The 24,500-nt window shown below is 43.7% G+C and overlaps 1 protein-coding gene across 3 annotated transcripts in view; it reads left to right on the top strand.

Annotated features, from left to right (window-relative positions):
- The window catches only part of LOC129821059 (zinc finger protein 385B-like), a 230,930-nt gene extending 216,518 nt beyond the window's left edge, over positions 1–14,412 (top strand). For all 3 annotated transcript variants that reach the window (XM_055878304.1, XM_055878307.1, XM_055878306.1), the window contains exons 5-9: positions 699–888; positions 9,069–9,437; positions 10,296–10,480; positions 10,683–10,784; positions 11,036–14,412. In XM_055878304.1, coding sequence (XP_055734279.1) covers positions 699–888; positions 9,069–9,437; positions 10,296–10,480; positions 10,683–10,784; positions 11,036–11,260 — 1,071 coding nt within the window. In that variant the 3' untranslated portion in view covers positions 11,261–14,412. The remainder of the gene's footprint in view (positions 1–698; positions 889–9,068; positions 9,438–10,295; positions 10,481–10,682; positions 10,785–11,035) is intronic.
- The last annotated feature ends 10,088 nt before the right edge of the window (positions 14,413–24,500 follow it).

Raw genomic sequence — 24,500 nt, 5'->3', positions numbered from 1 at the left:
AATACATTTAGTCTAAAGCTCTCTCTCTCTCTCTCTCTCTCTCTCTCTCTCTCTCTCTCTCTCTCTCTCTCTCTCTCTCTCACACACACACACACACACACACACACACACACACACACACACACACACGCACACGCACACGCACACACACACACACACACACACACACACACACACACACACACACAAACACACACACACACAACTTTCTCCCGTCGGCTTTATGAAAATCCTAATATCCTGATCCGCTCTACAAATCAAACACATTCAAGCATCTCTCTCATTTTCCCTCTGATTGGGCCTGCCTATTGAAAGCTGTGTTTGAAGAGTGAGTGATTGAAGAGTGTGTATTTTAAGGTTACTCCCCCAGAGACTTTCAGCTTGTTCTTGTTTAGTCTCTCCTTAACTCTCATTAACACCCATCTCACAACAATGTCCACAAATACCTTCGCACAGCACTCTCCCTAAACAGTGTATACTACACATTGTAATAATTTGGTTGTAAACTGGTTTTACACGGTCAACACTCTGTTACAAAGTAAAGAGGTTGTTTATGTGTGTGTGTGCGTGTGTGTCTGTGTCTGTGTCTGTGTGTCCGTGAATGCCCCCGCGTGTGTGATTGCAGTTCATGATGTGAGACTAAGACCCGTTGTGTGAGAAACGAGTCTGATTGCATGGTTCATTTGTTCTCCTTCTAGAGCCAAGCCGAGGCGCACTACAAAGGCAGTAAACATGCCAAGAAGCTCAAAGCACAGGAGAACACCAAGACTAAGCCACCCAAGAGTTCCCCTCCTCCTCCTACTCTTCCTCCTTCCCTGGACAGTGCAATGAAAATCACCACCACCACCTCACCCAACTCTGTCATGGCCCGCAACTCTGACAAATCAGGTATATGGAAACCTTTGGTCTTGTATGTCATCCATTCCTCTCCATGCTTTAGTCTTGTTTGTCATCCATTCCTCACCATGCTTTAGTCTTGTATGTCATCCATTCCTCTCCAGCCTTCAGTCTTGTTTGTCATCCATTCCTCACCATGCTTCAGTCTTGTATGTCATCCATTCCTCTCCATGCTTTAGTCTTGTTTGTCATCCATTCCTCACCATGCTTCAGTCTTGTATGTCATCCATTCCTTTCCATGCTTTAGTCTTGTATGTCATCCATTCCTCTCCATGCTTCAGTCTTGTTTGTCATCCAGTCCTCACCATGCTTCAGTCTTTTATGTCATCCATTCCTCACCATGCTTCAGTCTTTTATGTCATCCATTCCTCTTCATGCTTCAGTCTTGTTTGTCATCCATTCCTCTCCATGCTTCAGTCTTGTACGTCATCCATTCCTCTTCATGCTTCAGTCTTGTTTGTCATCCATTCCTCTCCATGCTTTAGTCTTGTATGTCATCCATTCCTCTCCATGCTTCAGTCTTGTTTGTCATCCATTCCTCACCATGTTTCAGTCTTGTATGTCATCCATTCCTCTCCATGCTTTAGTCTTGCATGTCATCCATTCCTCTTCATGCTTCAGTCTTGTTTGTCATCCATTCTTTTCCATGCTTCAGTCCTGTATGTCATCATTTCCTCTCCATGCTTCAGTCTTGTTTGTCATCCATTCTTTTCCATGCTTCAGTCCTGTATGTCATCCTTTCCTCTCCATGCTTCAGTCTTGTATGTCATCCATTCCTCTCCATGCTTCAGTCTTGTATGTCATCCATTCCTCTCCATGCTTCAGTCTTGTATGTCATCCATTCCTCTTCATGCTTCATTCTTGTTTGTCATCCATTCCTCTTCATGCTTCAGTCTTGTTTGTCATCCATTCCTCTCCATGCTTCAGTCTTGTTTTTCATCCATTCCTCTTCATGCTTCAGTCTTATATGTCATCAATTCCTCTCCATGCTTCAGTCTTGTATGTCATCCATTCCTCTCCATGCTTCAGTCTTGTATGTCATCCATTTCTCTTCATGCTTCAGTCTTGTTTGTCATCCATTCCTCTTCATGCTTCAGTCTTATTTGTCATCCATTCCTCACCATGCTTCAGTCTTGTTTGTCATCCATTCCTCTTCATGCTTCAGTCTTGTATGTCATCCATTCCTCTCCATGCTTCAGTCTTGTTTGTCATCCATTCCTCTCCATGCTTCAGTCTTGTATGTCATCCATTCCTCTCCATGCTTCAGTCTTGTTTGTCATCCATTCCTCTTCATGCTTCAGTCTTGTATGTCATACATTCCTCTCCATGCTTCAGTCTTGTTTGTCATCCATTCCTCTCCATGCTTCAGTCTTGTATGTCATCCATTCCTCTCCATGCTTCAGTCTTGTTTGTCATCCATTCCTCTCCATGCTTCAGTCATGTATGTCATCCATTCCTCTCCATGCTTCAGTCTTGTATAGGGGAAAGACGATAATATTTAATGTCTAATGTATAGGTGAATATAGTTAGAAAATACCAGATGTATGGTAAGCATGTTACCAACCAAGGAACAAAATAAAGCTTAAAATCCAAAGCAAAGTGTTGTAAAATGTACATTTGCAGTCATTTCTGTTGAATCTAGATTTTTTTAAAGTCACACTATCTGGCCTCACATCTGAGGAAAGCCCAGCAGAAGGTTAGAGGGCTTCAGAAATTTCATCCCATGGTCAAAAGTAGTGCTCTGTATAGGTGATAGGGTGCCATTTGGGATACAGACAGAAACTCCCTGCTCAGCCCTCTAATGTAGAGTTACATCTTCAGAGATTAGGTAGAAGTTCTATAACGTACTAGCACTGACTTTGCTGGAAAGGAAAAATGAACTTACTATGACTGTGATATGTGGTTATCTCACCTAGCTATATTAAGATGAATGCACTAATTATAAGTCACTCTGGATAAGAGCGTCTGCTAGATGACTAAAATGTAAATATAATGAGCCAACGATGCTACTCATTAATATTGTTTGTCTGCATGCCACGGCACCTTATTCCCTATATACAGTGCATTCGGAAAGTATTCAGACCCCTTCCCTCTTTCCACATATTATAATGTTACAGCCTTATTATTAAATGGATTAAATTCATGTTTTTCCTCATCAATCTACACACAATACCCCATAATGATAAAGTGAGAAAAAAAATATATATACTTATTTACATAAGTATTTTGACCCTTTGCTATGAGACTCGAAATTGAGCTCAGGTGCACCCTGTTTCCATTGATCATCCTTGAGATGTTTCTACAACTTTATTGGAGTCCACCTGTGGTAAATTAAATTGATTGGACATGATTTGGAAAGGCACACACCTGTCTATATAAGGCCCCGCAGTTGACAGTGCATGTCAGAGCAAAAACCAAGCCATGAGGTTGAAGGAATTGTCCGTTGAGCTTCGAGACAGGATTGTGTCGAAGTACAGATCTGAGGAAGGGTACCAAAAACTGTCTGCAGCATTGAAGGTCCCCAAGAACACAGTGGCCTCCATCATTCTCAAGTGGAAGAAGTTTGAAACCACGACGAATCTTCCTAGAGCTGGCCGCTGAGCAATCGGGGGAGAAGGGCCTTGGTCAGGGAGTTGACCAAGAAGCCGATGGTCACTCTGACAGAGCTCCAGAGTTCCACTGTGGAGACGGGAGAACCTTCCAAACGGACAACCACCTCTGCAGCACTCCACAAATCAGGCCTTTATGATCCAGTCGCCAGACGGAAGCCACTCCTCGGTAAAAGGCACATGACAGCCTGCTTAGAGTATGCCAAAAGGCACCTAAAGGACTCTCAGACCATGAAAAACAAGATTATCTGGTCTGATGAAACCAAAATTGAATTCCTTGGCCTGAATGCCAAGCGTCACTTCTGGAGGAAACCTGGCACCATCCCTACGATGAAGCACGGTGGTGGCAGCATCATGCTATGGGGATGTTTTTCAGCGGCAGGGACTGGAAGACTAGTCAGGACCGAGGGAAGATGAATGAAGCAAAGTACAGAGAGATCCTTGATGAAAACGAGCTCCAGAGTGCTCAGGACCTCAGACTGGGGCAAAGGTTCACCTTCCAACAGGACAACGACCCTAAGCACAAAGCCAAAACAACGCAGGAGTGGCTTCGGGGCAAGTCTCTGAATGTCCTTGAATGGCCCAGCAAGAGCCCGGACTTAAACCCAATCGAACATCTTTGGAGAGACCTGAAAATCAAATCAAAGCTGGGACTGAAAAACAGCTTCTATCTCAAGTCCGTCAGACTGTTAAATAGCCGTCACTAGCACAGAGAGGCTGCTGCCTACATACAGACTTGAAATCATTGGCCACTTTTAATAAATGGAACACTAGTCACTTTAATAATGTTTGCATATCTTGCGTTACTCATCTCATATGTATATACTGTATTCTATACTATCTATTTCATCTTAGCCTATGCCGCTCTGACATTGCTCATCCACATATGAATATATTCTTATTCCATTCCTTTACTTAGATTTGTGTGTAGTAGGTAGTTGTTGTGAAATTGTTTGATATTACTTTTTTGATATTCCTGCACTGTCAGAACTAGAACCACAAGAATTACGCTACACTCGCAATAACATCTGCTAAACATGTGTATGTGACCAATAAAATTATATTTAATTTGATTTGATTCAGCAAAGTACTGAGTAAAGGGTCTGAATACATATGTAAATGTGATATTTCACCTTTTGTTTTGCTAAAATGTCTAAAAACCTGTTTTTGCTTTGTGATTATGGGGTATTGTGTTTAGATTAATGAGGGGGGAATAACAATTTAATCCATTTCAGAATAAGGCTGTAACCTAACAAAATGTGAAAAAAGTCAAGGGGTCTGAATACTTTCCGAATGCACTGTAGTGCACTACTTTTGATGAGAGCCCTATGTAGTGCACTGCATGGGGAATAGGGTGCCATGTGGGACACAGTCTGTGTCTTTTCACACAGTGCGTGTCACAGACTATCTAGTTGGATGTCTGGGATGATACTCTTCTCTCTGATGGTCGCTTCCATGGTGCCATATTAATACAAGCCTCTGTTTAGACACACGTTGCGTCCCAAATGGCACCCTATTCCTTATGTAGTTTACTACTTTTCACCTGAGCCATATGGGCTTTGGTCAAAAGCAGTTCATGGGAATAGGGTACCATTTGGGATGCAGGCTCACTCTCTGTCGGGGGGATGCTGTTGTTGATCTCACTGGGTTTCTGGCAAACAAAAAGGCTGAAGTCAGATTCAGTTTAACTAGAGAGAGTTGAAGAACTAAATCAGGGGTCGGCAACAATAGTCAATTATAGTCATTTACAACATTAACAATGTCTACGCTGTATTTCTGATCAATTTGATGTTATTTTAATGGACAATTTTTTTTGCTTTTCTTTAAAAAAAACAAGGACATTTCTAAGTGACCCCAAACTTTTGAACGGTAGTGTATACTGTATATTTTTGTTGAATTCCTGGTGTTTTTTTAATATCTCTCTTAAAACTGGCAGCATCATTAAATAGTACCCGCAAAACACCAGTCTCAACGTCAACAGTGAAGTGGCGACTCCGGGTTCCTGGCCTTCTAGGCAGAGTTTCTCTGTCCAGTGTCTGTGTTCTTTTTCCCATCTTAATCTTTTCTTTTTATTGGCCAGTCTGAGATATGGCTTTTTCTTTGCATCTCTGCCTAGAAGGCCAGCATCCCGGAGTCGCCTTTTCACTGTTAACGTTGAGACTGGTGTTTTGTGGGTACTATTTAATGAAGCTGCCATTTGAGGACTTGTGAGGCATCTGTTTCTCAAACTAGACACTCTAATGTACTTGTCTTCTTGCTCAGTTGTGCACCAGGGCCTCCCACACCATTTTCTATTCTGGTTAGAGACAGTTTGCGCTGTTTTGTGAAGGGAGTAGTACACAGCGCTGTACGAGATCTTCAGTTTCTTGGCAATTTCTCACATGGAATAGCCTTCATTTCTCAGAACAAGAATAGACTGATGAGTTTCAGAAGTAAGTTATTTCTTTCTAGCCATTTTGAGCCTGTAATCGAACCCACAAATGCTCATGCTCCACATACTCAACTAGTCTAAAGAAGGCCAGTTTTATTGCTTCTTTAATCAGGACAACAGTTTTCAGCTGTGCTAACATAATTGCAAAAGGGTTTTCTAGCCTTTTAAAATTATAAACTTGGATTAGCTAACACGTGCCATTAAAAATCAGCCATTTCCAGCTACAATATTAATTTACAACATTAACAATGTCGACACTGTATTTCTGATCAATTTGATGTTATTTTAATAGACACAAAATGTGCTTTTCTTTAAAAAAACAAGGACATTTCTAGGTGACCCCAAACTTTTGAACGGTAGTGTCACGCCCTGGCTATAGAGAGGTTTTTTATTCTCTATTTTGGTTAGGCCAGGGTGTGACTAGGGTGGGCAGTCTATGTTCTTTTTTCTATGTTGTTGTATTTCTGTGTTTGGCCTGGTATGGTTCTCAATCAGAGGCAGCTGTCGATCGTTATCTCTGATTGAGAATCATACTTAGGTAGCCTGTTTTCCATTTTTTGTGTTGTGGGTGATTGTTTCCTGTTAGTGTATGTTCACCTTGCAGGACTGTTAGTTTGTCGTTTTTTTGTTGTTTTTGTTCAGTGTTCAGTCGTTCTATGAAAAAAAATGAACACTTACCACGCTGCACCTTGGTCCTCCTCTCTTTCTCCCGACGACAATCGTGACAGAATCACCCACCAAAAGAGGACCAACAGCGTGGTATAGAGAGGCAGCGATCTCTGGACTCATGGACATGGGAGGAGATTTTGGACGGCAAGGGACCCTGGGCACAGGCTGGGGAATATCGGCACCCCAAGGAAGAACTGGAAGCAGCGAAAGCTGAGCGGCGGCGGTATGAGGAGTTAGCACGGCAGTGCGACAGGCACGAGAGGCAGCCCCCCAACATTTTTTTGGGGGGGGCACATGGGGAGATTGGCGGAGTCAGGCGATAGACCTGAGCCAACTCCCCGTGCTTACCGGAAGAAGCGCAGTACTGGTCAGGCACCGTGTTATGCGGTCAAGCGCACGGTGTCGCCAGTACGCGCTCATAGCCCGGTGCGCTATAGGCCAGCCCCCCGCAAGTGCCATGCGAGTGTGGGCATCCAGCCAGTGCGTATTGTGCCGGTTCAGAGTGTTTGGTCTCCGGTACGCCGTTTCGGCCCAGGGTATCCTGCGCCGGCTCTGCGTGCTGTGTCTCCGGGGCGCTGGGAGGGTGCAGTGCGTCCTATGCCTGCGCTCCACCCGTGCCGAGCGAATGTGGGCATTGAGCCTAAGGGAGAGGTGCGAGTGGTATGCACCAGATCTCCAGTGCTCCCCCATAGCTCGGTTCAACCTGTGCCTGCACTCTGGATGGTCCGAGCTAAAGTGGTCATCCAGCCTGGAGGAGTGGTGCCAAGGCTGCGCACCAGAGCTCCAGTGCTCCCCCACAGCCCGGTCCATCCGGTGCCTCCTCCACGCACCAGGCCTCCTGTAGGTCTCCCCAGCCTGGTGGGTCCTGTGGCAGCCCCACACACCAGGCTGTCTCTCCGTCTCCTCCCTCCAGGTTCGCCCGTCTGTCCTGAGCTGCCAGAGCCGCCCGTCAGTCCGGAGCTGCCGGAGCCGCCCGTCAGTCCGGAGCTGCCGGAGCCGCCCGTCAGTCAGGAGCTGCCGGAGCCGCCCTTCACTCCGGCGCTGCCGGAGTCTCCCGCCTGTCCAGCGCTGCCGGAGTCTCCCGTCTATTCAGGGCCCGCTGCAAGGGTCCCCAGTCCGAGGTCGGCGGCGAGGGTAGCCGCTCCAAAGGCGCCACTTAAGTGGGCCAAGACTATGGTGGAGCGGGGTCCACGTCCCGCAACCGAGCCGCCGCCGTTGGAAGGCCCACCCGGACCCTCCCCTTTAGAGTCAAGTTTTGCTTTTATGTAATGTCTTGAAACGAAACGAACACAGTATGCTGGATTATTGATGTAATTGTGAGCTCTGTAAATCATCTCTGACCTTTTTTCTCTTCCGAGTAATTGTATTAAAGGTTTGAGTCTGACTGGGTGAAATCCTGGGAAGGGTAAAACAGGGATGTTCCTTTAATATTTTTTGGTCTCGATTCAGTTCAAAGTTTCACTGATTCAAACAGGCACCAATATATGTCAATATCTCTTTGATGTGTTTCCTTCCATCTCTTATCTGTGAATTAATTTGTTGCTTTGGGATGCTAATATAACGAACCCCTCGTTAGCTCCTGCGCTGTAGACCCAGTTGGTGCAGATAGACATTTCGACCCAAGTGTATTTGATAACCTTATCTTAGGATATTTGATGTTAAGTTTACAAACTGGCTTCAAAGAGTACATAGAGGACTTTTAATGGAAATCAGACTTAATGAAGCTAGGCTTAATGAAGTTTCAAACAATAGTTCAGACCAAATATAGACCAGTGTAGTAACGTGTAGCTTTTAGATGTCATAGTAAAGTCATTGTAAAGTGCACACTATTCTCAGACGAGGAATGCAGAATGACATTCATAGAAAACTACGTGCAGGGTTCCTAATGCAGGGCGTGGGATCATGGGTTTGGAGGATGGGTGTGGCGTGTGGGAAGGGGTGGAAGGGTGGCATGGTGGAAGGGTGGAGGGATCGTGTGGGGGTGTGGGTGTTGGTTCAGGCAGCCTTGCCTTGTGGCCCTGTCCTCCATGGTGTTGTGGTACAACATAGTTATGAGTGGGTGGAGGTAAAGGGCGTCTCAGTGTCACAATAGAGGGGGGGGGGGCAAGAGATTGATGACTAGGCTCTGTAACATAGACACAGGGACACATGGACACACACACACACGTACAGTACGCACACTCATGTACGCACACACACACACACACACACACACACACACACACACACACACACACACACACACACACACACACACACACACACACACACACACACACACACACACGGGGAACTCTCCCTCCTCCAGGGATCAGACTCTTACACAACGCACCAAAATGAAAATATGAACAAATGTGTCACTAAAAGTTGTAATATTCCATAGCGCTCCCGGACTAACTGTCAGATGTTGTGTGTCTCTCTCTACCTCCCCCCCTCCTTCCCTTTCTCTTTCTTGATCTCAGAGCAAATCACTGTGCCTCCCAGTGAGGCGGATAAAACCTTTGCTTCTCCAAATGCTTTCGTCCCCATCATCTCCACCTCCTCCTCCCTGGCAGCATCAATGGCCATGTCCGTCCACAGCCCCTGTAATCCCGTCCTGTGTGATCCCACGCCTGCCAGCCCCCCATCAGCTACGCCAGCACAACTACAGGGGCATGTTATGAAGACTAGCAGCAGCACCAAGCCTGGGCTCGTGTCCCCCACCACTGCTGCTGCTACAGCAACTCAGCCCACGCCAGAGTCGGAGGAGGAAAAAGCCAAAAAGCTCCTGTATTGTTCGCTGTGCAAAGTGGCCGTCAACTCTCTGTCGCAGCTGGAGGCCCACAACATAGGTGTGTTCCAGCATCTGTTTCTGTTTCATCACTGCCGTGTTAACGTTAGTGTTACTCCTTCTGAGGAGGGTGTGTGTGTGTGTGTGTGTGTGTGTGTGTGTGTGTGTGTGTGTGTGTGGGGGGGGGGGGGGGGGGGGGGGGGGGGGGGGGGGGGCGGTTCTGTGTGTGTGTATTTTAAGGTTACTCCCCCAGAGACTTTCAGCTTGTTCTTGTTTAGTCTCTCCTTAACTCTCATTAACACCCATCTCACAATAATGTCCACAAATTCCTTCACACAGCACTCTCCCTAAACAGTGTATACTATACATTGTAATAATTTGGTTGTAAACTGGTTTTACAAGGTCAACACTTGTAAAACCTTTTACAAGGTCAACACAGGTAAAGAGTTTTTTTTTTATCAAGATGTCATGGGAAATATGTCATATTTTGGTTGTTATATGGACATATTTTTTCTGGTTGTTAAAAAGACAACAAAATGATTCCAGAAGATATTTATACAACGAGTATACAACTTGACCACAACATCACAATAGACGCCATATTGACCTTATTTTTTTTTTTAAATGCATAATTGCTTTGAAAGCAGAAGGGCACAATATGTCAGATGTTTGTTATGTAAGCTAACATTGACATGGACGTTGTTATGTAGTTATAGCGAGGTCAGACGTCATACCCAGGTCAGAAAAAAAAACTGTTGGAACTCAAGCTGACCAATATGAATTTTGGATGGGAAAACAAAAGCTGGTTTACTTTTAATCCTAACAAATTATATGTTGTTCTTTTTATGTTTTACCTATGGTTATTTTCAGTGCTCAATGTACAAAATTATGTTTTTGCCATTTATTTTGTCCCCTGAAGGTTCCAAGCACAAAACTATGCTTGAGGCGAGGAACGGAGCAGGTCCAATTAAGGCCTATCCCAGACCAGGCTCGAAGCTCAAAGTACAGGCCACCAACGTGCTAAAAGGTTCCGGACTACAGAACAAAACGTTCCATTGTGAGATCTGTGATGTCCACGTCAACTCAGAAATACAGCTCAAACAGGTAGTCTCTCATGACAGGCATTTGTATACCATGCATGTTGTCTTGTTACAGCTTGAAGGGACCTTACAAGCTTGTTAATATTGGCTCAACATAATGTGTCCCAAATGGCACCCTTTAACCTTCATAGTGTACTGCATTTGACCAGGGCCCATGTGATTCAGCCATAGTAACATCACTGATTTTTGTTGTTATATTTTCTTAGCACATCTCCAGCAGAAGGCACAAGGACAGAGTAGCTGGGAAACCGATGAAGCCCAAATACAGCCCTTACAACAAACAACAACGCAGCTCCACAGTCCTGGCCGTATGTATCATCTATGTTCCTAATCATAGCCTCTCAGGAACAGTTGCTTAGACTATAGGGGTTAATAGTTAATACATTTATTGGCAGTTTCTTAAAACTGTTTAGGAATATTTATGCATCAGTGGGTTTAAAGACGCCTTCGTGCTCATGGAAAATAATAGCTTGTTTTTTTTGTAGCTAATCAATAAGAATAATTGCTTTATAAATAGATTTGCTCCCTCATTAAACCATTGTCCTCTCCTCTCCTCCAGGCCAAGCTGGCTCTTCAGAAGGACCTGGTGAAGCCTATCTCCCCTGCTACGTTTCTCTCCAACCCCTTCTGCTCCACCACCCTCCCCTCCATCTCCCTGCATCCACGGCCCAACGCCTCCATCTTTCAGACTGCCGGCCTGCCAGGCTGCATGCCCTCTTTCCTCCGGGCTGCTCCAGGACCAGTCCGGCCCACCACCGGCTCTATCCTCTTCACCCCATATTGATTCCTGGGTTCGTGTTCAGTAGGCAGGGAATGGAAGAAAATGGACAGAGCCTGAGTGCAATGGGGAGGAAACTGAGCAAAACGGTGAGGTACTATTTGAGCTCGTCCAATAAGAAATGCTTGTTTTTGTCTCCCATTGCGAAAATATTTTGCTACGGTGTACCCTAATGAACACGACCCAGTGTATCGGTAGAGAGGGCACCAGAGGCAACATGGAGGGAAACTGACATGAGCAGAGAACCAGGGGACCTCTGACCTTGTGGAGCAGTGAGTGCACTGCATACTGGATGATGTCCTAGTACATACAATACCCACCCAATGCACTGAACTGAGATGACTACTGCACTGCGAAGCTTCAACAAACAACAGTGTATTTATTTGATTGAACTTGTTTACCTTTCTCTGGCTGCGTGCGTTGCCCTGAGGCATGAAGCACAGAGGTTCAGTGGGCCCGCTAAGACCACTGAGGGTCTAAGTATTGGATTCTTGTGGTATAATAAAGAGAATCAAACCGCTTCCTGAATGACTTGAATACCCATAGTCTTCCTATTTGATTAAATTAATGGACAGTTCTAGCTACGTGTGTTTGACAGTGTTTATCATAACAGCCCTCAGACAGAAGGACAGTCATACCTGATTCACACTATAGAGCCGACCTGAACCATACTGAGCTGGCTTAAATATTTTCTTCTCACATTGTCCTTTCCAGCACGGTTCCAGCAACTACGGTGGATGCATAACCAGACCAGAGCAGTGCATCTTGGCTTGGATCTGCTTGGTCTGGCCCAGTAGTGTGAAATCAGTCAAATGTTTCAGTTGTTGCTTGATGTCAGTGACTGTAACACAGTAATGCAGTTTTGGTCTCTATTCTGTCTGTATTATGTAAGTCAATAAGCTGAATCTCTACACCACAACTCTTCTTATCATCAAACTGTATTATTGGTTTACTTTACTTCTGATGCAGCAACTTACAGTAGATAGCCATAGTAACAAATCATTTAGTAACAGTGTTCTCATTGCCCCCACTTCAGAGAGAGAAACCATTCTCGTGGTTTCTTAATAAGGGCCGAATCTTAACTTGAGATGCATTGATGTCAACAGGAGACTTCAAGTCTCTTCAAGAACATGTTAGTTAAGTGGGCAGTGCTCAAGTCAGGATTAGACCCTGACAGTACTTTGTTTCTGCAGTATATTATGTAATCATCAGTCATTATTTTCTAAGAGAAAAGGTCGAATCTATTAGTGTTCATCATTTGTATCCAGGGATGAGGTCTGTTCCATTTCAAAACCGTGAATTCAGGAATTAAACTTCAGCTAATTTCAGTTTGCTGACTGAATTGACTGAATTGAAATTAAACTGATGTTAACCTGTTTGCATCACCCTGTTGTTTGGCAGGGTTACCATGGGCCTTTATTTATATCTATGTAATATCCCTAGTTTGAAACGATGCTGAAATATGTTGTGGCTTTCTGATGCAATAATGTACAGAGCATTGAATTGGTACAGTTTCTCTGTAGTGTATAATGTATTGTTTCCCTTTCCACGTTAAAATACTAGTCATGGAGATCGACAGAGAGACAGACAGGTATTTGTATTTTTTAAGTAAAATAAAACAACAATCCACTCGAACAGTTGTTTTCAAGATGGTGGGATGTCTTCTGAACCAATGTAGGAGACTGTACATTGAAATTGAAATCTACCTTTTAAAATAAAATAATATATTTGGACGATTTGCTCCCATATTGAAATTGTATTTTACACAAATTAAAAATAACTTTAAATTATTTAATTATGAACTGAATTTAGTTTATAAAGGAGACCTGACGAAGAGATTGTCAATAAAAGGCATGTTGAAATGAACGAGATATAAGATCCTCATATCGGCTTCTACTCCCTGTTCCCTGCCCTCTACTCCCTGTTCCCTGCCCTCTGCTCCCTGTTCCCTGCCCTCTGCTCCCTGCCCTCTGCTCCCTGCTCCCTGCTCCCTGCTCCCTGCCCTCTGCTCCCTGCCCTCTGCTCCCTGCTCTCTGCTCCCTGCCCTCTGCTCCCTGCTCCCTGCTCCCTGCCCTCTGCCCTCTGCTCCCTACTCCCTACTCCCTGCTCCCTGCCCTCTGCTCCCTGCTCCCTGCTCCCTACTCCCTGCTCCCTGCCCTCTGCTCCCTACTCCCTACTCCCTGCTCCCTGCCCTCTGCTCCCTACTCCCTACTCCCTGCTCCCTGCCCTCTGCTCCCTACTCCCTACTCCCTGCTCCCTGCCCTCTGCTCCCTGCCCTCTGCTCCCTGCCCTCTGCTCCCTGCCCTCTGCTCCCTGCTCCCTACTCCCTACTCCCTGCCCTCTGCTCCCTGCTCCCTACTCCCTGCCCTCTGCTCCCTACTCCCTGCTCCCTGCCCTCTGCTCCCTACTCCCTGCTCCCTGCCCTCTGCTCCCTACTCCCTGCTCCCTGCCCTCTACTCCCTGCTCCCTGCCCTCTGCTCCCTACTCCCTGCTCCCTGCCCTCTGCTCCCTGCCCTCTACTCCCTGCTCCCTGCCCTCTGCTCCCTACTCCCTGCTCCCTGCCCTCTGCTCCCTGCCCTCTACTCCCTGCTCCCTGCCCTCTGCTCCCTACTCCCTGCTCCCTGCCCTCTGCTCCCTGCCCTCTACTCCCTGCTCCCTGCCCTCTGCTCCCTACTCCCTGCTCCCTGCCCTCTGCTCCCTACTCCCTGCCCTCTGCTCCCTGCCCTCTGCTCCCTGCTCCCTGCCCTCTGCTCCCTACTCCCTGCTCCCTGCCCTCTGCTCCCTGCCCTCTACTCCCTGCTCCCTGCCCTCTGCTCCCTACTCCCTGCTCCCTGCCCTCTGCTCCCTGCCCTCTACTCCCTGCTCCCTGCCCTCTGCTCCCTACTCCCTGCTCCCTGCCCTCTGCTCCCTACTCCCTGCTCCCTGCCCTCTGCTCCCTGCCCTCTGCTCCCTGCTCCCTGCCCTCTGCTCCCTGCCCTCTGCTCCCTGCCCTCTGCTCCCTGCTCTCTGTAAACATGTACAGTATTTATTTTCAGATGATTTTCTATGATGTGATTGAGGCATAAATTAAGTTTTATTTGATATATGTGGTTGTATTATCATTTGTTTGTTTGTTAAACATTTTGTTTGTCTTATTAAATACCCAAACTTATCACTTATATTGAGTTCTTGATTAATATTTTGTAGGACTAATAACTTAATCAGTCTATATGTTTAAGATATTTGTAAACGTTTATAAAGCATAACTCTCAATTGAAAAACACATTTTAGGGAAGACTGATTACTCAGTTAGTCAACGTTTAAGGCATTATGAAAAGTTTATAGAATAAAGCACAACTCTTAATCATTTACATTAATTATATACAATTTAGGTTTTTATATCATGTCCTATTCATACAATTTTAATGATTACATTACATATATATTGAAGTTAATATTCAGCATATGAAGTATATCTAATCTGGACCAGATTGTTTACTATGCCAGAGGCAGAATATAGTATGTCCAGCTATATTATATTTGCCTAGTTTAGATGTTGTTTGAATCTGGTAATAAACTATCTAACATATGTTAATTTGTTTACATTTAAAATAAAAAAAATTAACCTTTATTTAACTAGGCAAGTCAGTTAAGAACAAATTCTTATTTACAATGACGGTCTACCCTAACCCGACCGACGCTGGGCCGACGCCGGGACTCCCTATCACGGCCGGATGTGATTCAGCCTGGAATCTAACCTGTGTCTGTAGTGACGCCTCTAGCACTGAGATGCAGTGCCTTAGACCGCTGCGCCACTTGGGATCCCGTTATCACTTATGTGTCAATAGATTTCAGTCTATATCAATTCATACATTTTTATTTGCTATTCATAATGGTACAATTTGAATAATTGCAAAAGTACCAGTTTTAGTTAGTAATGTACTTTTACAGATATGTACAGTCACAAGCTTTCACCTATGTAAGCTACCAACAATAAGGATTAGCCACAATAGTGGAATTTGCTGTTTGCCTAAATGAAACCCCCAAAAATGATGAGTTAATTTGTGCTTATTGACATTCATATTGCACTATATAGTGATTTCCCACAGTCAGCAATAAGAGCTACGACGCTAACATTTGTGTAAACCTTTCACAGTTGTGCTCTGTGGGTGTCAATGAGTAGACTGATACCCCATTTAATTGATCCACAATCTATAGGTAAGGCTGTACAGTGTAATATGAATGTCCAATACAATTAGTAGGTTGACTAGCAAGCTTAATGTGTCTCATTTCACAGTGGTTTCAGAGTCCCGCAATATGAGCTACAATGCTAATATTTGTGTAATCTCTTCACAGTTCTGTGGGTGTCACTGAGTAGACTGGTACTCCATTTCATTGATCCACAATCCATAGGTAAGGCTGAACAGTGAAATATAAGTACGCGGAAGTTAACATGTATCCATTTTAACTGATTGTTACTTTTTTTGTTAAATTAACTAATTATTGTCTTTTGTTGAATTTATATAAAAACACTCCAACCTTGTTTAGCATTATCTAGTCCAAATATGGCATGATTCCACTATTTGTATCCGTTTGCATCTCCTTCAATAAGGGGCTTTTATTTTGAAGGCGAAGTGCAAATTCCACTATTGTGGATAATGTTTTTTGCTATGAGAATTGATACTCCCCTACCCTTCCATTTCCTCAGTGATGTCTGTATCAGACTGTCGTTCTGGTATGTTTATATAAGTTATAATAAGTACACATATGTCATGAGTTCATTTAGGACTACCAAGGACAGCTGCAACATGACACTGATGAATAAGCCTGGTCTTATTACATGGCTTTAGCTCACATATGACACAGGGTAAGTATAACGATAACTGATTGATGGCTAACCCATCCTTGGCTCTGAGGGAAAGGAGAAAGAAAGTGCATTTAAAATGACAGACTGCTCTATGAGAGACCTGTGTTCTATGTAATTATAGAAAGATGTCATACATCAAGTATCAATTCCATATAATGTGTTTTCTGTTACTAAACGCACATGTTGTCAGGTGATGATTTGTAACCGATACAGTAGGGATTTACGACATGATGACAAAGCTTCAGAGTATCAATGTCAAGATCATCAGATACTAGCCTTCGTACATTATCCTAGTTGACACTTCATATCCAATCAACATAATTTCACCATTATTATTCCACTATTCTTTATCTTATTACCATGTGGGGTGGCGTAGTAAACAGAAATGACTCATTCAATGAAACCTGTACTTGTGGTGGAATGAGGAGGACAGACAGAATGTATTCAAGTTTTTGTTGTTGAATTAAGATAATAATTGTATGACTCGCATGGGTGCAAAAATTTAAATAAACACCATTAGATTCTGTCACTTCCTTTGTCCTTTTGTCTGTGCCAGTAATAACAGGTCAACAGTATCAAATGTAACATAGTCAACGCTGCTTCCATAAATACCCACAGACACCCAGCGGCACTGAAGTAATGCCTCAGGAACATTATCGACCATAGACCCCAGTCATCCCGGTGCCAGACATGTGAGTGTATGAGAGATGGAAATCTTGCAGTCATGGACATAGGGATTTCATCTGCCAAATGAATACTGTAGATATCTTAGAAATCACACACACACACACACACACACACACACAAACACAAGACTAATAAGAGTCCACTTGTACTTGAAATGTCCCTGGGTAGATTGGATAGAGATCCCTATAACTGTAATTATGATACATTTACTGTATAGGGAATGTGGCTACTTTATCAAAACATGCAAGGTGTCATCACATAATGTTTGCTCAACACTGCATATTTAGTCACTTCTCCCAATACAGCGATATATAATTCTAGCTTTCTGCTCAGTGTTGAAAATGTTGTATAAAGCCTAGTTTTTGCTTGGCAGGTATTACTCATATGAGTTGTGCCTACTGCCTCATCTGTCACGACTTCCGCCGAATTCGGGTCCTCTCCTTGTTCGGGCGGCGCTCGGCGGTTGGTGTCGCCGGTCTACTAGCCATTGTCGATCCACTTTTCATTTTCCATTTGTTTTGTCTTGTTTTTCCTCACACCTGGTTTCAATTCCCTCATTTACTTGTTGTGTATTTAACCCTCTGTTCCCCCCATGTCTTTGTGTGGGATTGTTTATTGTAGTGCTTGTGCACGTTCCCCGTGAGTGCACAACGGGTTATTTTTGTGCCCATTTCACTTCGAGGGTCTGGAAGGCATTCATGGAACGTATGGGGGTCTCAATCAGCCTTACCTCGGGGTTTCATCCCGAGAGTAATGGGCAGGTGGAGAGAGTGAACCAGGATATGGGTAGGTTTCTGCGGTCGTATTGCCAGGATCGGCCGGGGGAGTGGGTAGTGTTCGTGCCCTAGGCCGAGACGGCTCAGAACTCGCTCGGCCACTCCTCCACTAACCTCTCCCCCTTCCAGTGCGTACTGGGGTACCAGCCAGTTCTGGCGCCTTGGCATCAGAGTCAGACCGAGGCTCCTGCGGTGGACGACTGGTTCAGGCGAGTGGAAGAGACATGGGACACCGCCCAGTGAGGCCCCGGTGTTCGCACCGGGGGACCGGGTCTGGCTCTCGACCCGAAACCTGCCCCTCCGCCTGCCCTGCCGGAAGCTGGGCCCGCGGTTTGTGGGGCCATTTAAAGTCCTGAGAAGAGTGGACGAGGTTTGTTATAGGTTACAGCTTCCCCCCGATTACCATTTTAACCCCTCGTTGCATGTGTCTCTCCTCAGGCCAGGCCACTGTCACGATTTCCTGCGAAGTCGGGTCCTCTCCTTGTTCGGGTGATGCTCGGCGGTCGGCATCACCGGTCTTCTAGCCATCGTCGATCCACTTTTCATTTTCCATTATTGTCTTGTTTTTCCTCACACCTGGTTTCAATTCCCTCATTTACTTGTTGTGTATTTAACCCTCTGTTCCCCCCATGTCTTTGTGTGGGATTGTTTATTGTAGTGCTTGTGCACGTTCCCCGTGAGCGCCCGACGGGTTATTTTTGTGCCCATTTATCTTGTTGTTCTGGATGCAGTTGGTTTTTGCTTAATAAATCTCCGGTTATTACCCAGTTCTGCTCTCCTGCGCCTGACTTCTCTGCCGCTAATTACGCACCCCACTACATCATCTGAGATAACTAAGTAACTACAAATCCTTCTCTGTCTGATCTCAAATCTCAAAGCCAACACACCTCCACGTTTAACACTCTGAGACTCGGAAACGACGTCAGGTTTAGCTAAACATACAGCTCACACAACTCCATGTTACATTCCATCTGTTTGGTCGACACAGGGGATTGACAGCAATTAAAGTATCTACAGTACACATCCACACAACCACAGGAGACTGCCACAGGAACAATAGTCACAGTGGGCCTTGTCGCTTCATCTCATCATTGCCATTTAAACAAACTAGTCTCTCTATCAAATTAGGTCAAAAATCAGCAAGTCATATTGTATACACGGCCCTTCATATCAAAAGGAATATGTCATGATATTGATATAGACACAGTTTACAATTGGCTCATTCATCCCCCTCCTCTCCCCTGTAACTATTCCCCAGATCGTTGCTGCAAATGAGAACGTGTTCTCAGTCAACTTACCTGGTAAAATAACGGTAAAATAAAAATAAAAAATGTAGATGTAGTACTTAAAGCACTAATACTGCTTTTGTAAGTTAGGTACTTAGGGTCAGAATAACAGTCAGCATGTTGCTTCATAAAAAAACACAACAAGATACTTCAGTGAACAAATCTCTATTTCTGCCCTGAATAAGATCTGCAACGGCTACTGAATTAGTGCATGTGAGCAGGGAACATTTTGTCACAGCTTTTAAGAGAAATTGGACAGGCAGAGACATCTAGTGGTTCTTCTTAGACACATTCACTCTTAATGTGTAAGAGTATTACCATAGAAAACACATATAACATTGAATTTATTTATTTATTGTTGGGACAAAGTTTGATTGTTGGGACTTGGGAGGACTTTTTCAAAACATATTTTCAGCATTTATCAGAGGAAAACACATGTCTCAGTGTTTCTTATATTCAATCAGTTGCATCTGAATGACGAATACACAATTACACATTAATGAATGCATTTATAATTATTACTATAGTAATTATTATTACTGTTTATTAGAAATAAAACAATCTATTAATCACGATCTATAGATCACTATATAAATAGAGGCAAACTTTGCTCACCCACTGGTGATAGAACTTAATTGATAGCCATCTGCTTTAGGAAAGGTTGTAGCTGCAGTTTATAACTTTTTACAGTTGAAGTCGGAAGTTTACATACACTTAGGTTGGAGTCATTTAAACTCGTTTTTCAACCACTCCACAAATTTCTTGTTAACAAACTATAGTTTTCTCAAGTCGGTTAGGACATCTACTTTGTGCATGACACAAATAGTTTTCCCAACAATTGTTTACAGACAGATTATTTCACTTATAATTCACTGTATCACAATTCCAGTGGTTCAGAAGTTTACATACACTAAGTTGACTGTGGCTTTAAACAGCTTGGAAAATTCTAGAAAATTATGTCATGGCTTCTAATAGGCTAATTGACATAATTTGAGTCAATTGGAGGTGTACCTATGGATGTATTTCAAGGCCTACCTTCAAACTCAGTGCCTCTTTGCTTGACATCATGGGAAAATCTAAAGAAATCAGCCAAGTCCTCAGAAAATAAATTGTAGACCTCCACAAGTCTGGTTCATCCTTGGAAGAAATTTCCAAATGCCTGAAGGTACCACGTTCATCTGTACAAACAATAGTACGCAAGTATAAACACCATGGGACCACGTAGCTGTCATACCGCTCAGGAAGGAGACGCGTTCTGTCTCCTAGAGATGAACGTACTTTGGTGTGAAAAGTACAAATCAATCCCAGAACAACAGCAAAGGACCCTGTGAAGATGCTGGAGGAAACAGGTACAAAAGTATCTACATCCACAGTAAAACAAGTCCTATATCGACACAACCTGAAAGGACACTCAGCAAGGAAGAAGCCACTGCTCCAAAACCGCCATAAAAAAGCCAGACTACGGTTTGCAACTGCACATGGGGGAAAAGATGGGGGCAAAGACTACGGTTTGCAACTGCACATGGGGGAAAAGATGGGGGCAAAGACTACGGTTTGCAACTGCACATGGGGGCAAAGATGTACTTTTTGGAGAAATGTCCTCTGGTCTGATGAAACAAAAATAGAACTGTTTGGCCATAATGACCATCGTTATGTTGGAAGAAGAACACCTTCCCAACCGTGAAGCACGGGGTGGCAGCATCATGTTGTGGGGCTGCTTTGCTGCAGGAGGGACTGGTGCAGTTCACAAAATAGATGGCATCATGGAGGGAAATTATATGGATATATTAAAGCAACATCTCAAGACAGCAGTCAGGAAGTTAAAGCTTGGTCGCAAATGGGTCTTCCAAATGGACAATGACCCCAAGCATACTTCCAAAGTTGTGGCAAAATGGCTTAAGGACAACAAAGTCAAGGTATTGGGGTGGCCATCACAAAGCCCAGACCTCAATCCTATAGAAAATTTGTGGGCAGAACTGAAAAAGTGTGTGCGAGCAAGGAGGCCTACACACCTGACTCAGTTACACCAGCTCTGTCAAGAGGAATGGGCCAAAATTCACCCAACTTATTGTGGGAAGCTTGTGGAAGGCTACCCGAAACATTTGACCCAAGTTAAACAATTTAAAGGCAATGATACCAAGTATTAATTGAGTGTATGTAAACTTCTGACCCACTGGGAATGTGATGAAAGAAATAAAAGCTGAAATAAAACATTCTCTCTACTATTATTCTGACATTTCACATTCTTAAAATAAAGTGGTGATCCTAACTAACCTGAGACAGGGAAGGTTTACTAGGATTAAATGTCTGGAATTGTGAAAAAAATGAGTTTAAATGTATTTGGCAAGGTGCATATAAAATTCTGACTTCAACTGTAAATAATATTCCAATGCAATGACAGAAAAGGGTGTCAAGCAAAGAGGCATTGAGTTTGAAGGTAGGCCTTGAAATACATCCACAGGTACACCTCCAATTGACTCAAATTATGTCAATTAGCCTATCAGAAGCTTCTAAAGCCATGACATAATTTTCTGGAATTTTCCAAGCTGTTTAAAGCCACAGTCAACTTAGTGTATGTAAACTTCTGACCCACTGGAATTGTGATACAGTGAATTATAAGTGAAATGCTGCAACATCGAGAGCATCCTGACTGGTTGCATCACTGCCTGGTATGGCAAATGTGTATGGCCCAGTACATCACTGGGGTTAAGCTGCCTGCCATCCAGGATCTCTTCACCAGGCGGTGTCAAAGTAGGCCCTAAAAATTGTCAAAGACCCCAGCCACACCAGTCATAGACAGTTCTCTCTACTACCGCATGGCAAGCGGTACCGGAGTGCCAAGGCTAGGACAAAATGGCTTCTCAACAGTTTTACCCCCAAGCCATAAGACTCCTGAACAGGTAATCTTACTTACTTACTTACTTACTTACTCTATTGTTCCCATGGGGAAATTTTGTTGCAGTGTCATGTACACATTTAAAGTGGCGTTAAATACAAAACAAGATTGACAATACAACTTTCAAATGTCTACCCGGACTATTTGCATTGTGTGCCCCCCCCAACCCCTCTTTTATGCTGCTGCTACTCTCTGTTTATCATATATTCACAGTCACTTTAACTATACATTCATGTACATATGTACATACTACCTCAATTGGCCCGACCAACCAGTGCTCCCGCACATTGGCTATCCGTGCTATCTGCATTGTGTCCCGCCACCCGCCAACCGCCAACCCCTCTTTACGCTACTGCTACTCTCTGTTCATCATATATGCATAGTCACTTTAACCATATCTACATGTACATACTACCTCAATCAGCCTGACTAACCGGTGCCTGTATGTAGCCTCGCTACTTTTATAGCCTCGCTACTATTTTTCACTGTCTTTTTACTGTTGTTTTTATTTCTTTACTTACCTATTGTTTACCTAATACCTTTTTTTGCACTATTGGTTAGAGCCTGTAAGTCATCACTGTAAGGTCTAAACCTGTTGTATTCGGCGCATGTGACAAATAAACTTTAGTTTGATTTGATTTAAAATAATCTGTCTGTAAACAATTGCTGGAAAAATGTATTGTGTCATGCACAAAGTAGTTGTCCTAACCGACTTGCCAAAACTATAGTTTGTTAACAACAAATTTGTGGAGTGGTTGAAAAACGAGTTTTAATGATTCCAATCTCAATGTAAACTTCCGACTTCAACTGTATATACCTGATTTGATTCCCTTCAATTTAAATGTATGCCAACCCTGAGGCCTAAATCCAACCCTAAAATGAGATGAGGATCCCACTGCATTCAATGCATTACAGTTCCATAGGCGATCCAATTAACTTTCATTTAGAGTTTTACTCTGTGTTCAAGTAGACATAGTTATATTAAGGCTACCTCACAAAAACATGAACCCTGTCGATAGCGTCATTGCCTTTTGGTACACCAGAATTACCTTCATTTCCAATGAAACGCTGTGTTTGCCTTGCAGCATTGCGCTGCAGTGGCAGTTGCAGTGCGTTTGGTGTGGTGCATATGTTGGTGTCACCTTAATTGGGGAGGACAGGTTTGTGGTAATAGCTGGAGCAGAATCAGTGGAACGATATCAAATACATCAAACACATGGTTTCCATGTGCTCCGTTCCAGCCATTATTATGAGCCGTCCTCCCCTCAGCAGCCTCCACTGAATGAATAACAGATTCTTAAATGGCAAAAAAGACAGTAAAAACAAGTATCATAAGGAATAAGATTTTGAAGTGTCTGTCCTATATATCTAGGAGATATAAGAAAGTTCACATATTTAACTCCTTATTTTTGTTGGCACAAAACTACCTCCATACTTCTATTAATTTGTATTGGTTACCTTCAGACGAGAGTCTCATATTTCCTTCGTGAGATTATCATCTTTCCATAGAGTGGTCATATTAGTTTTGTAGGCCAAAACATTCGGAAGGTACAGACGTTTTCCTGAGATGACCGATTTTCAGGATGGCTCATGGTCTGACAAATACCGCTGTAGCTCAGCGAACTTCCACCGCAGATGCGGAAGGCCGACATAGGCGGATGCAGTGGATTGCGACACAGCCCATGCAAGAAAACAGATACTGTATCTTGCAACAGGTGTAAACCTTTTTTATTTTTTATTTTATTTAACCTTTATTTAACCAGGTAGGCCAGTTGAGAACAAGTTCTCATTTACAACTGCGACCTGGCCAAGATAAAAACAAAACAACAACAAACACAGAGTTACACATAAACAAACGTACAGTTAATAACACAATAGAAAAATAGAAAAATCTATGTACAGTGTGTGCAAATGTAGAAGAGTAGGGAGGTAGGCAATAAATAGGTCCTAGAGGTGAAAATAATTACAATTTAGCATTAATACTGGAGTGATAGATGTGCAAGTAGAGATACTGGGGTGCAAAAGGGCAAGAGGGTAAGTAATAATATGGGGATGAGGTAGTTGGGTGTGCTATTTACAGATTGGCTGTGTACAGGTACAGTGATCGGTAAGCTACTCTGACAGCTGATGCTTAAAGTTAGAGAAGAAGATATAAGACTCCAGCTTCAGTGATTTTTGCAATTTGTTCCAGTCATTGGCAGCAGAGAACTGGAAGGAAGGCGGCCAAAGTAAGTGTTGGCTTTGGGGGTGACCAGTGAAATATACCTGCTGGAGTGCGTGCTACGGATGGGTGTTGCTATGGTGACCAGTGAGCTGAGATAAGGCGGGGCTCTACCTAGCAAAAACGTATAGATGACCTGGAGCCAGTGGGTTTGGCGACGAATATGTAGTGAGGGTCAGCCAACGAGAGCATACAGGTCGCAGTGGTGGGTAGTATATGGGGCTTTGGTGACAGAACGGATGGCATTGTGATAGACTACATCCAGTTTGCTGAGTAGAGTGTTGGGGGCTATTTTGTAAATGACATCGCCGTGAAATGCTTACTTACAAGCCCTTAACCGACAATAAAGTTCAAGAAAGAGTTAAGAAAATATTTACCAAATAAACTAAAGTAAAAAAAATCATAAAAATGAACATAATAAAATAACAATAACGAGGCTATATAAAGGGGGTACCAGTACCGAGTCAATGTGCGAGGTACAGGTTAGTCAAGGAATCTCTAGTTTAAACTGATATATTTTCATGGGGATTTTTT

Source organism: Salvelinus fontinalis, chromosome 23, assembly GCF_029448725.1.
Source record: "Salvelinus fontinalis isolate EN_2023a chromosome 23, ASM2944872v1, whole genome shotgun sequence".
Classification (NCBI taxonomy): domain Eukaryota; kingdom Metazoa; phylum Chordata; class Actinopteri; order Salmoniformes; family Salmonidae; genus Salvelinus; species Salvelinus fontinalis.
Note: the sequence above shows the minus strand (reverse complement) of the source record. Positions and strands in the feature narration are given on the sequence as shown.